This window comes from Poromitra crassiceps (assembly GCF_964638095.1).
Source record: "Poromitra crassiceps genome assembly, chromosome: 1".
NCBI lineage: Eukaryota > Metazoa > Chordata > Actinopteri > Beryciformes > Melamphaidae > Poromitra > Poromitra crassiceps.
The window spans coordinates 130,957,547-130,971,929 of record NC_139623.1 but is presented as its reverse complement, the minus strand read 5'-3'; the positions used below and the strand labels follow the sequence as shown (position 1 = coordinate 130,971,929).

At 46.9% G+C, this 14,383-nt stretch overlaps 1 protein-coding gene across 1 annotated transcript in view; it reads left to right on the top strand.

The window, feature by feature from the left end:
- fat3b (FAT atypical cadherin 3b) overlaps window positions 1-14,383 on the top strand; it is a gene marked incomplete at both ends in the record, with an annotated part of 214,011 nt that overhangs the window by 149,405 nt on the left and 50,223 nt on the right. Inside the window, 3 exons of the mRNA XM_083633105.1 lie at window positions 135-288; window positions 606-839; window positions 8,943-9,121. Of these exons, the coding sequence (XP_083489231.1) occupies window positions 135-288; window positions 606-839; window positions 8,943-9,121 (567 nt within the window). The remainder of the gene's footprint in view (window positions 1-134; window positions 289-605; window positions 840-8,942; window positions 9,122-14,383) is intronic.

Sequence of the window (14,383 nt, the reverse complement as noted above, 5' to 3'; positions counted from 1 at the left end):
CAATGTGTGCTTCTCTCTCTCTCTGCCTGTGTGTGTGTGTGTGTGTGCGTGTGTGCGTGCGTGCGTGTGTGTGTGTGTGCACGTGTGTGTGTGTGTGTGTGTGTGTGTGTGTGTGTGCACGTGTGCTTTTCCAGGCAGTGTATAGTGCCTCTTTTCCTGAGGACATCCCCACTAACAAGGGCATTCTGACAGTGGGAGCAACAGATGCTGACTCAGGCTCTAGTGCTGAGATCCAGTATTCACTGTTTGGCATCGGGGTTGAAGACTTCTACATGGATGCAAACACCGGTACTCTCATTAGCATTCTCTTCAAATGATGTGTCATACATTGAAGAATTTGCTTATTTGAATGTTGGTACTCCTAAAAGCAACATTCTTAGAAAAACACCCTGACAGTTGGTGAACAAGCTTGGTTTGCCCTGAAGCTTAGTTTTATAACATAACGTATTTGGTCATCCTAAAACTGTTGTTTGTAATATTGAGTGCATTCTTCAACATCTAAACTTGTGTAATTGGAAAAAGTGGGTATTTTATTATCTTGATTTGTGCGCTTTCAGGGTTTCCTACTTGTTTTCTACAGTACCTCTCTCTGTTTGCGTACACAGGTGAGTTGCGGACAGCCACCTTTATGGATCGCGAAAAGACGGCCAGCTACAAACTCATTGGCCAGGCAACTGATGGAGGCGGGCTCTTCTGTCGCTCTGAAATAGTTCTCAGGGTATTGGACGTAAACGACAATGCCCCCTCTTTCTCCTCAACCCAATACACCACTAGTGTTTATGAGAATGCCTCGCCCAAGTCTCTGCTCACCCGGCTGCAAGCCAGTGACCCTGATGAAGGTAAGCTGGTACCACGCATTCCTATGTGTGATAGAGATGTTGTCTATTACATATCACCACAATGAAAACATCATATATATATATATATATATATATATATATATATATATATATATATATATATATATATATATATATGTATATATGTATATATGATTGATTGATTGATTTTTATTAAATGTGTCATGCACTTGACAGTGCCCAGCCCTCATGGGCTTACAAGACACACAAATGATACATTATACAGTACAACATACGCCAACGCCGCAGTAATAAAACTAAATCACAGCATAACAACATACACCACAGCAGCAAAACAAAATCATTACATCATTTTCTGAACAGAACATTTTGCCTTAGCTCCCATGCCTGGGAAATAAAGTTTCCAATAAAGAAAGTGCCTTTCTTAAAACACAACTCAAGTTTTTCATAATCGTCCATCTCAAAAAAGTCATCATAAATAGAGGACATTTTACTGAACAGTATCTCCCTTACCTCATCATAGACAGTACAATAGAATAGAAAATGAATCTCATTTTCAATGTCACCCAGGTCACAGAGCGAACAAAGTCTGTCTTCTTCAGGGGTAGCATTAAACCTACCAGTCTCCAGTGCCAAGGGCAACGTTCCAGATCGTAACTGTGCACACAAGGACCTTTTTCTTCTGTCCAGATGGAACTTGACATAAGGCTCTACAGAAAAACTGTCTTTTATATATATATATATATATATATATATATATATATATATATATATATATATATATATATATATATATATATATATACACACACACACATACATACAGTATATATATATATACATACACATACACACATACATACAGTATATATATATATACATACACATATATATATATATATACTGTATATACTGTAGCGAATCAGCAGTACACACATAGTGGTGAGCAATGGTAGTGTCTCCACTACAGATAGGAACTGTGTGGGGGAGTGTTATGTTGGGGAGCACTATGCTGTGGGACCACTTCCGGACGGAGACTGAGCATGTGCAGTCAGTCTCCGCGCACTGCCTAGGGGGAAGCTGCTATCTATGAGCATGACAACAGCGGAGAGTTGTGAATATGAATAACTGTGAATAAAGAACCTGTACCAGCAAGAAGCCTCTGCCTCATGAAATATCAGGAACGCTACATTGGCGTCAGAAGTTTAAAACGGTGAATTACCTCCAGAATCGGCAAAGATGGTTAACAAGTTCCTGAAGAGAGAGAAGCAAAGACTCAGGCGGGAGGCGGGGAGAGAAAGAGCCGGGGCGGACTACCAAGCACCCGAGGAGAAAGAAGACGGGGTAGACGCGGCCGCTACCACAGAGATCCAGGCGGGGATAGCAGCAGCAAGCCTGGGGTTTGTGATGATAAAATCCGAACTAAACGGCGATATCCCCGTAGCCACGGAAGCTACCCCGCGGCTCAAAGAGGCTAGCAGGCGGGCTAACGAGGCGGCGGAGAGAGCGGAAGAGCCGAGGCCGGTGAGAGTGAAGATCGAGCGGGTTGACAACACCGCTGTAGCAATGGAGGCTGTGCCACGGCCCGGTGAAGCTAGCCGGGGAACCGGAGACAAAGACGAGACACGGGTCGAGGAGACGAAGGACGGCGGGCGGCGAGGAAGAAAGGAAATCACCCCGCCAAAATTCAACGGTAAAGGCGAATGGGAGCCATATTGCACAATGTTCAACGTAGCAGCGGAAATGAATGGCTGGTCGAGGGGAGAGAGAGCCAGTCATCTGGTAATGTCACTCGAGGGTGAAGCTATAACATGTGTAGCAGCAATGGCAGACACCAAAGACTTAGACGTGGTAATGGCGGCCCTGAGGAGGCGTTTCGGACGATGCAAAGAAGAAGGCATTATGGTCGCAGAACTGTGTAACGGGCGTAGACGACCAGGGGAGTCGCTGCGGGCGCTAGCCACAGACATTGAGATCCTCAGCCGGCGTGTATACAGCCGGCTGCCGCCAGAAGCACTGGACGAGCTAGCCCGAAACTACTTCGTCCAGGCTATCGCGCCGCGAGGGCTACGAGAGCAAGTAATGCTGCAACGGCCAAAGACATTAGAAATAGCGCTAGAGCTGGCGTTTGAAAGAGAGACAGTAGAGGGCTGGACCATGAACAGCGAAGAGGGGAGAGCTGTCCCCGTAGTGAGAATGGCAGCGGAAAGCCCGATACAAGAAGAGCCAGCGTGGAAGACGGCTTTGGCAGAACAAGGCAACATGGTGAAAGAACTGTCCGAGTCAGTGCAACAACTCAAAGAACAACTGCTCCGCAGAGCGACCCTGCAGCCCAACCCCGCTCGACAGCCCACCCAGCGGAACAACAGCTGGGCTAGAGGGAGCATGATCTGCTGGGGATGTGGGCGTCCCGGTCATCGGGAAGCAGACTGCCGCCGGAGAACGTGGAACCAGGGAAACGGTACGGGGCCCGTCCAGATGGGGCGAGACGGGTCTACGATGCCACAGTCCCCGTAGCCACAGCGTCGCAGGAGGGAGCCCACCGACAGCAACAGAGAGGTGGGGCTCCGCCGTGCCCCGAAGTAGACGACATCGCCGGAGCTGTCAACATGCAGAGCGGGCCGCGCGCGATGAACCGATGCCATGTTCCAGCCTACCTACAAGGGAGATACTGCGCCGCCCTGGTGGACACGGGGTGTACGGCGACGCTGGTGAACGTCAACATGATGCCCGAGGGGATGCGCCTGGAGCAGCCAGCAGCACAGCTGCTAAGAACAGTGTCCGGTGAGTTAATGCCAATGAGGGGGAGGGGACACGTAATGATAACAGTGGGGAGACAGACAGTGGACTTTCCGGTGTGGGTGGTAGAAATGGCGGGGCCTTGCATCCTGGGGGAAGACTACTTAACGATGAACAAATGCACAGTAGACCTAGGAAGAAGCACATTGACATTTGCAGAAGGAACGGTAGTCCAAATGAGCCAACCGCCCACCGTTCCAAGGGAACGGCCTAACGTTAACAACATCACCGTGTACCGCGTCACCGTAGAGCATGAACCCCACCTAGCAGACCCAACCCCCCCCCAAAACCACGCCCCTAGCCCACCTCCAAACACTTGCCCTCAGCCAATGCAACAGGCAGAGGGAGAGACAGAGAGGTTAGAAATGCTCAGGACACTACACCAACGTCAGAGCGAGGGGTTAGAACCACAACAGAGCGACGAACTGTGGAGAGTACTAGAAGAGTACAAAGACATTTTCGCGATGACGGACGATGAACTAGGCTGCACTCACCTGGTAGAACACCAAATAGACACTGAAGGGGCGCAGCCCATCAGATCATATCCCCGTCGAATTCCAGCAGCAAGAAGAGATATAGCGAACGAAGCTGTAGAAAACATGCTGAGGGCAGGGATCATCGAGCCGTCAGAGAGCCCATGGGCATCGGGAGTAGTGTTGGTAAAAAAGAAAAATAGCGCAAAGATGCGATTTTGCGTAGACTATAGAGGGCTGAACAAAGTGACAAAAAAAGACGCGTACCCGATGCCCGTCATCGAGGAGCTACTAGACATAGTGGGGGAGTCAGCCTGGTTCTCCTCCCTAGACCTCCGCAGTGGGTACTGGCAGGTGCCCCTCTGCGACGATGCCAAGCCAAAGACCGCCTTCCGCACCGAGAGAGGACTGTGGCAGTTTCGAGTACTCAGTTTCGGGCTGTGTAACGCACCCGCAACGTTCGAGCGGTTAATGGAGAAACTGCTGGGGGACATTCCCCAAACAGAATGCGTCGTATACTTAGATGACATCTTGACACACGGGGGCTCGTTTCAGGCAGCGGTGGGAGCATTACGAAAAGTCCTACAGAAAATAGCAGCGGCGGGTCTAAAGCTACACCCAGATAAGTGCCACTTCCTGAAGAAGAGGGTAGAGTTCTTGGGACATGGCATCGGCGAGGGGGGCATCCGCACTCTAGAGGAAAAAACATGGGCAGTCTCAGAATGGCCCACCCCCAGAGACAAAAGTGAACTCGAGAGCTTCGTAGGGTTAGCATCCTACTACAAGAAGTTTGTAAAAGGATTTTCTGACATCGCAGAGCCACTGTTCCGGCTTAAAGAAAAGAACACAGACTTCGACTGGACAGCAAAATGCCACCTAGCGTTCGAAACCCTCAAGAAAGCGCTGACCAAGACCCCCGTGCTTAGAGCACCAGACCCCGCACTGCCGTTCCTATTAGACACTGATGCCAGCAATGGAGGTATGGGGGCCGTGCTGTCCCAGGCAGGGCCGGAGGGGGAGCAGGTGGTGGGGTATTTCAGTAAGACGTTTGATAAGACAGAAAGAAACTACTGCGTCACACGCCGGGAGCTCCTAGCAGTCGTAGAAGCACTGAGACACTTTAGATACTACCTCCTGGGACAGCCTCAGTTCACCATACGGACCGACCACTCAGCGCTGCAGTGGTTGTGGTCCTTCCGGGAGCCGGAGGGACAGGTGTGCCGCTGGTTAGAGAGAATGGCGGACTATAACTTCACCATAGAGCACAGAGCAGGGAGACACCACGTAAATGCAGATGCCCTGTCACGACGACCCTGCGCGGAAAGGGGGTGTGTGTACTGTGAGAAGAGAGAGGGGAGAGAGAGGGAGCTCCAAGAAGACGCTAGAATCTGCCCTAACCACACGGGAGATGGGCCAGTGTGCAAGACACTGCGGATGGCAGAAGCAGCAGATTGGAAGGGCCACCAGGAAAACGACAGGGAGCTGTCACCAGTGCTGCAGTGGGTAGAAGCGGGCCAGAAGCCACAATGGGAGGAGGTGGCGGGGGCCACCGACACAACCAAAGGGCTGTGGGCAGGGTTTGACACCCTGAGATTGAACAGTGGAGTGCTGATGAAGTGCTGGAAAGAGCCAGCAACGGGAGAAAACAAGTGGCGAAAAGTAGTGCCAACGACACTGAGAGATGAGGTGTGCAGGAGCTGCCATGGGACAGTAGGGGCGGGCCACTTTGGGGTGAGCAAAACCCTCCGTCGCATCAGACAAGGCTTTTATTGGGGGAGGATGAGGAGAGACGTACAGGACTTCTGTCGGCGCTGCGACCTCTGCGCGGCGTACAAAGGGCCATTAGACCAGTCTCGCGCCCCGCTCCAACAGCTAGCAGCAGGAGCCCCCATGGAGAGGGTAGGGGTAGACGTGATGGGGCCGTTTCCACGCTCAGAGAGTGGAAATCGATACGTCCTAGTAGCTATGGACTACTTTACAAAATGGCCAGAGGCATACGCGCTGCCCGACCAGGAGGCGGGGACGGTGGTCGACGCACTAGTCACAGGCATGTTCAGTAGGTTCGGAGCACCAGAGACCCTACACAGTGACCAAGGAAGAAACTTCGAGTCACGAGTGTTCGCCACCATGTGCGAGAAACTGAACATTAGAAAGACACGGACCACAGCATTGCACCCCCAGAGCGATGGCCTAGTAGAAAGATTCAATAGGACACTGAAAAAGCAATTGGCCATCCTCACGGAGGAGCACCAGAGGGACTGGGACACGCACCTGCCTCTCATCCTCATGGCCTACAGATCCGCAACACACGAGTCCACCTCCTGCACACCCGCCCTGCTCATGTTAGGTCGAGAACTGCGGACACCAGCAGAAATGGCGTTCGGCAAGCCACCGGATGCACCGGACGCTCCCCCGGGGAGAGAGTATGCCAGGAGGCTACAAGATCGATTAGAGTCCGCTCACAACTTCGCTCGGACCCAGCTAGAGAAAGCGGGCATGAGACAAAAAAGGAACTATGATGTGAGGGCAAAGGGAAACCATTTCCAGGGGGGGGAGTTGGTATGGGTGTACACACCCCGGAGAAAAAAAGGGCGTAGCCCTAAACTGGACTGTCACTGGACAGGCCCATGCAGGGTGATGGAGAGAATGGGGGAGGTGGTGTACCGGGTGCAGATGCCACTTGGTGGCAAGAAGGTACTCCACAGGGACAGGTTGGCCCCATACCGGGGGGGGTGCACCCTTCCCCCAGATCTCGGCCGCCCAGCGGTTTCACTTAGACAGAGTGAAAGAAGGAATCGGTTTCCACAGAGAGGGGCGTCCGGCCATGACCGGGCGGGCCCCACTCAGAGACGTGAAGCACCAGAGACACTGCAGGTGGGGTCAGGCCCACCGGCAGGTTCACAGAGACTAACACGGCCACGGAGAGAGCCAAGGGCTCCAGGACATTTGAGCAACTGCGAGTTGTACTAAAAAAATAAAAAATAAAAATAAAAAAATAAGGAGGAGATGGTGGTTGGAAGTGTTATAATGAAAAGTGGATGATGTGTATGGCATGAGATATTGTGGGGAGGAGACGTGGGAAAAGCCTGAGATGGAAACATAAGATGTGGTTAAAAAACAAAGAACTGTTAAAAAGAAAAAAGATGCTGGGAGTGTTGGTACAGGGGAGGGGTGATGTGGTGTCAACGTGGGCGTTGACCTTATTGTTGGGCGGGGAGTATGTAGCGAATCAGCAGTACACACATAGTGGTGAGCAATGGTAGTGTCTCCACTACAGATAGGAACTGTGTGGGGGAGTGTTATGTTGGGGAGCACTATGCTGTGGGACCACTTCCGGACGGAGACTGAGCATGTGCAGTCAGTCTCCGCGCACTGCCTAGGGGGAAGCTGCTATCTATGAGCATGACAACAGCGGAGAGTTGTGAATATGAATAACTGTGAATAAAGAACCTGTACCAGCAAGAAGCCTCTGCCTCATGAAATATCAGGAACGCTACAATACATATATACATTAGGGATGTCACAATATATCGTCCCACAATATATCGCGATATCAAAACGTGACAATATGTATCGTTGAGATGAAATCTCATATTGTGAGAAAAAGAAGCTGAGCATGGTGGCACTGATCTGCATCTGATTGCATGCTCGCTCTCCTTTTCATTGCTTTGTTTGAACAGACGAGGGACGTTAGACACGGAGGATGAAAATGGTGAAATTACTCAAATTAGCATGCATGCCCCCTCAACTTACAAATCGATCGCAAAAAAATATTGTTAAAATATCGTATCGTATCGTTATCGTGAACCCAATATCGTGTATCGTATCGTATCGTGAACTGAGTGTATCGTGACACCCCTAATATATATATATATATATATATATATATATATATATATATATATATATATATATATATATATATATATATATATGTACAATATATATGTATAGTCTCTCTTCTCCAGGTCTTTTTTTTATTATAATTTCCCCCCGCCTTTTCTCCCCAATTGTACTTGGCCAATTTCCCCCCCTGCTGCCCCGGTTGCTGGTCCAATCTCTGCTGATCTGGTTAGACCACCATGACTAGCACCATGCTTCCTCCGACACATGCGCAATTGCCAGCCGCTTCTTTTCACCTGACAGCGGGGAGCTTCAGCGGCAGGACGTGGGAGGATCATGCTATTCCCTCAATCTGGCTTCCCACCCTCAGACACAGCCAATCATGCCTGTATGGACGCCCGATCAAGCCAGAGATACAGTAACACAGGGACTCGAACCTGCGACCCTCGTGTTGGTAGGCAGGGAATCTACCGCTACACTACCTGGACACCTGTCTTCCCCAGGTCTTAACCGTACATTGGTCTACTCTCTGTCTTCTCCAGGTCTTAACCGTACATTGGTCTACTCTCTGTCTTCTCCAGGTCTTAACCGTACATTGGTCTACTCTCTGTCTTCCCCAGGTCTTAACCGTACATTGGTCTACTCTCTGTCTTCTCCAGGTCTTAACCGTACATTGGTCTACTCTCTGTCTTCTCCAGGTCTTAACCGTACATTGGTCTACTTAGTCTGTCTTCTCCAGGTCTTAACCCTTGGACTACTCTCTGTCTTCTCCAGGTCTTGATTGGTCTACTTACCCTCCGTCTTCTCCAGGTCTTAACCGTACATTGGACTACTCTTTGTATTATCCAGGTCTTAACTGTACATTGGTCTACTTACTCTCTGTCTTCTCCAGGTCTTAACCGTACATTGGTCTACTCTCTGTCTTCTCCAGGTCTTAACCGTACATTGGTCTACTCTGTCTTCTCCAGGTCTAACCGTACATTGGTCTACTGTTTGTCTTCTCCAGGTCTTAACCGTACATTGGTCTACTCTCTGCTGGATTCAGCCAACAGCTTCTTTTCCATTGACCCAGTGTCTGGGGTGGTGATCCTGGAGAAGCCTCTGGACAGAGAGGTCCGTGAATCCTACCGGATTCGTGTCCAGGCCAGTGACCAAGCCGGGCAACAGGGGGCGCTCTCTTCACAGGTAGGTGGGGAGTCAAAGCAAGTCCACACTCACAGTTGCGTTTTGTGTGACATATTTTCCTCTGTTGCCCTTTGGTTCATAATTGTGTTAAATGCCTCTGTCACTAAACCTAATAATGTGAATTTTAAACCAAAAGAAGATAAGATTTTTTTCAGAGGGGGGGGGGGTGGACTATATATATATATATATATATTGTGGACTCTGACCCAAGCCAAGACACAGAAAAGCAGGTTTAAACGCACTGAGCGTTGTTTTATTTAAAGTCCCAACTTAAGTTCTTCCCTTATCGGGGCTGGTCTGAGAAAACGTTAAACAAGGCAGGAGGGGTTAGCCTGCGGGCCAACGCAGGGGAGTTTTCCCCACAACGTAGCCAGGGCTCATTTCCTCGGTTAAGTGCTCCAGTAGCGTGCCTGCGGGCGAGAGGAGACATGAGCGGTCAGAGAACATCATACAGCCATCATCATGTGCTTAAGGGGAGGAGTGTAAATTGTACCTACCGCCCGACAGCAAGGAGAGGTCCCTTCTCGAGGAGAGCCAGCCACATAGTGATCATTCAGAGCTGAGTCTGATAACTAGGCGCACTGATTGGGAATCTGTCTCAGCCGGGTGAGCCGCGCCTGACAGCGCGCGGCTGTTAGCGGTCCCACTGATTCAAGAGATAGGCTAGAGGTAGAGATAGGCTAGAGGTAGGCTGCCGAGACTCCACAATATATATATAGGCATGAAGCGCGAGATGCCTATGACATCACTGCACATCATTGGCCAAATTAAAAAATCCTTTACACACCCTGAAGGTTTCAGCCCGATCACATGTAAAACGGCATAGCTGTGGCCAAACACAGAACTTGAACCCAACAAACAAAGTCCACATACGAAATTATATATACTGTATATATATATATATATATATATATATATATATATATATATATATATATATTTAAGCAATATAGCATGAGAGCCAGTGTGTTGTGGCAAATATATCCCGCTGCTCAGCTGTTAACTGCTGAGCAGCGGGATATATGCCACAACACACGCTGCTCGAGTGCTATATTGCTTTTATAAAACGGTTTCCAAGTATGATAATATAATAATAATACTATAAGTCCGACTGGCATGTCATTCTGATAGAGTCAGTTGAAACACTACTGTAAGGCGGGACCGCAAGAACGTGCGGGTGATTTGATTGGATCGTTCTGGAGACTGAAGTTGACATTGGCCAATCCTGGAAAGCCCGACACGCAGCTCGAGCGCAGCGCTGCATTCTCAGCGCTTGCTGAGAAGCTGAGAGCTTTTCTGCAAAGCCCGACACCAACTAACGTTACGGGGTTAAATGCGGGGTTAAATGCGGGGTTAACAGCCTTTTTTTTGCAAAGAAGACATTAGCCCGCCTCTATTCTTGTACAAAACATAATTTTCTGCGAAGTATTAGTAAAGTTATAAGCGAAGATCGATTCACAAGGATCTGACAGCTGTCTCCGCCATTTGTTTTTTCTACATGACCCTTCCCCTTCCAAGGTCAAACAGCTTAAAAAGAGCTTTAAATTATAGGGCTGTGAAGATGTGGAATAATCTTCCAGGAAACATTTCTTTAATCAGTGGACTGGCTTGCTTTAAGAGAAACCTACGATCACACCTGCAGGACCAACCAAATATGTGGTAGCAATTGTTTCCAGTGTTTTGATTATGAATGTTTTGACATGACCGTAGGACTGCTATATTTTAATGTAATTTTAATGTTATGAAAGTATTGATGTTTCTAATGTAGGCTATGTTTCTAATGTATGTTTCTAATGTTTCTAATGTATTGATATGATTTTACTAATGATTTGAATGTTTTAATGTTTTATGTTTGTCTGTCATGGACCCCAGGAAGACTAGCTCGACGCCAAGGCGTCCAGCTAATGGGGATCCTTTTAATAAACAAATAAACAAATAACCCATGGCCATGGGTTATTGGAGTGGGTTACTGGATTTATACAATGGCTGTGAACCAATCAGATTGCTTGATTTGAGAGAGCCGTTTTATAAATATATATAAGAGAAAGGAGAGTCCCCACGCACAGCCAGTGGAAAGATCAGGTGCTGGTAGGTTGCAGGTACAAGGCATAAAACAAAAGAAGGTACCACCGCACACTGAAGTCAGGATTTACTGTGATTTATTCAGCAAACGACGCGTTTCGCTGTAGCAGCTTCATCAGGTTTGCTCATGGATGAGCAAACCTGATGACGCTGCTACAGCGAAACGCTAACCCTAACCCTAACCCTAACCCTATATATATATATATATATATATATATATATATATATATATATATATATATATATATGTATATATAAAATCAAAGTTGTCAACAATCTTGAGCAATTAAATAAACATATTTTAGTGATGTAATTGTTGTTTTTCAGATATTGACCAATTCCCTCAAGGGATGGATGTTATTTTAATGATACACACTGTCAGCCATCTGTAGCCTGTACTACGAAGCTAGTTTAATGCCTTATCCGAGTAAGTTTGAGTTTAAACCTGGTTTAGCCGTACTACAAAGCAAGTTAACTTTCAATCACCATGGCAACTGACGCTGCAAAGCTAACCTGGTCGCGACCAGGTTAGCTTCAGAGGATAAGATCAAAATCCATGAGAGACCCATATAATCGGCTCTCTGGAGTCACTCACCATTCATAAGATCGCCATATGAAAAATAGATTGCAGTCAACTGAGAATAGAACAAGCAAAACATTCGTGGCTCTGTAGGCTACATAATTAAATTAAGCCTACTTACCACTTTATGTCTTAACAGCTCAACGATGCGTGGAGAAATATGATCACTATTAATCACCGCGGCGCATATCATGAACGGACCCTCAAATGGAGTGAGGGTGATATTCTCCTACATGCCAGAAAAGCCTATACATATAATATAGATATGGGATAAATATGGATAGCCCCAATACTAAATATGCAGGCTATTCTTGCATCTTTCAGCTGGAACTGTGTCCTGTAGGCTGTATGCCAATATATGAGCAAAAATAGGCTAGTTTTTATCAATGATAACTATGCCCGCATCGTCTCAATTCAGTTCAGCAGTTTTCTCTTTTATAGTAGGCTATTAGGCTTTATACTAGGCTATTTTATATATGAATTATTCGATCAGTGCAACCACACACATGAGTGATAGAGATCATTATTCATTGAGCATGCGTTTCTAAATCTATGGTCTAAATAGGCTTACAGATTGTGGAAATGTATAGACTGAGATTACACATTTACATTTGTTGCTGCTGTATCAATGCAGCTGTATCAGACAGAAATCGCTGATCAAAGTAAATCAAATGACTGATGTGAATACAAGCTGCTGCTTTAGACAGCCCTTCAGCAGACTATCCAACGCGGATTTTCATTCTGACATTAAATCGCGGATACATTAAATATCCGCTAAAACTCTGATCATGCACTGCGCATTCATTGAACGAGGAAATGGGTGTGGAAATGGGTGTGGGCGTGGATCAACTCAGCTGTTCATAATGTGATTGGCTAGCGCACCTCTTTCGCGTGGACGCGCGCCTGTGCACGAGCGAAAAACGTGCGCGTGCACAGGCAGATCCCAGTAGCCTGTACTACGAATGTTGTATAAGAAGATCCAGGATCTGTCCCTTGATCTGGTTTGTCTAAACCAGATCAGCTCGATTGTAGTTAACTTGTACTACGAACCTCGTTTGCCACTAGTTTAGTGGAACCAGGTTTTTCTAATCGAGCTCAGGCTCGTGCACATGAAAATGACCGTGCACATCAGCTCGTGCACATAAAAAGGGCGTTCTCTCCGACGTCTGACCAATCACAACATGGAGACGCCAAACACGTCATCGGCTGCGTCTGACTGGCAGCAGCAGCAGCAGCAGCAGCAGAGCCGCATATTTCTCGCTTGAGGAGCAAACACTCATATTCACGAAATATGAGGTTTTTAAACATCTAATAAAAACAAAGGGAAACACTGTTGCACATAATAAGCGGCGAAAGGAGGGCTGGCAAAAAATTGCAGATTGTCTAAATGCATAAGTTATTCAGCTTGCTTGATTTCGCCACCAAAGCGCCAGACATGCCTATTTCCTCATTGAATGAATCCGCAAATAAAAATCTGCGTTGGATATTATTAGTCTGTTCCCGAATGACTGTCTAAAGACCACTTTTATCCACACCAGTAATTTCTTTGAAGAGCGGTTTCGTAGGCTATCTACAGCTCTCTATCTACAGTCTTTTGTGGAAGCAATGTGTAATCTATCTCAGTCCAAAATCCGTATGTATAGACCATTTAGGCTCAATGAATAATAATGATCTCATGAGTGTTTAGTCGCACTGACTGAATAATTCCTATAGGCTAATCAATAAAAAAAAGAATGATAATAAAATAAAATAAATGCTTCTGAACTGAATTGACACGGTACGTGCGGGCATAGATTTCATTTATAAAAAATAGCCTATTTCGTGGTCACATATAGGCTATAGGCTATTGTCAGCAGAGTCGCATATCTCCATATTTCATATAATGATGCTGGAAATATGAAGTTCAATCACATCATACAGGCCAAAAGCAACACAGTTGCAACTGCAAAATGCAGGAGTAGCCTAGATATGAATCATCTTAATATGGGATCGCCTGTGTGCAGGTGATCCCATATTAAATTGCTTAGATGTAGTAGGCTATTCTAGCATGTAGGCTATGACCATTTCAATTCCAACCCAACGTCAGTCTCAGCTCCGTTGCGCACACGGCACCGTGCACTTTGGAGACGTTTATGTAACCTTTTTATGCCAGTTTAGTGATATTTCTCCACTCACTATTCAGCTGCAATCGATCGGCGGGGTCAAATAACGTATCTAGGCTACTTGAGAGCACAAAAATGAATATATAAAAACATATTCCAAAGTGGTAAGTAGGGCTTAATTAAAATGTAGCCTGCAACAAGTGCAAGGCTTTAGTCCTTGATTAATTCAACATTACAATTCGTGCTCCTTCCTTGATGGGAAACTAGTCCAGAAAGGGGTTGGCCATTTTTCCAAACTGCTGATTCGATTGGTTCGTGGGCGGTGTATCTAAGGTCTAATCTTATCCTTGCAACTTAACCTGCTGCGGACCAGGTTAAGTGTGAAGCATAAGTTGCTATGGAAATATATGTCGGTAAGAAGTTAACTTGCTTTGTAGTACGGCTAAACCAGGTTTAAACCTGAAGTTACCTCGCTAAACCACTAATCTTGCTTTGTAG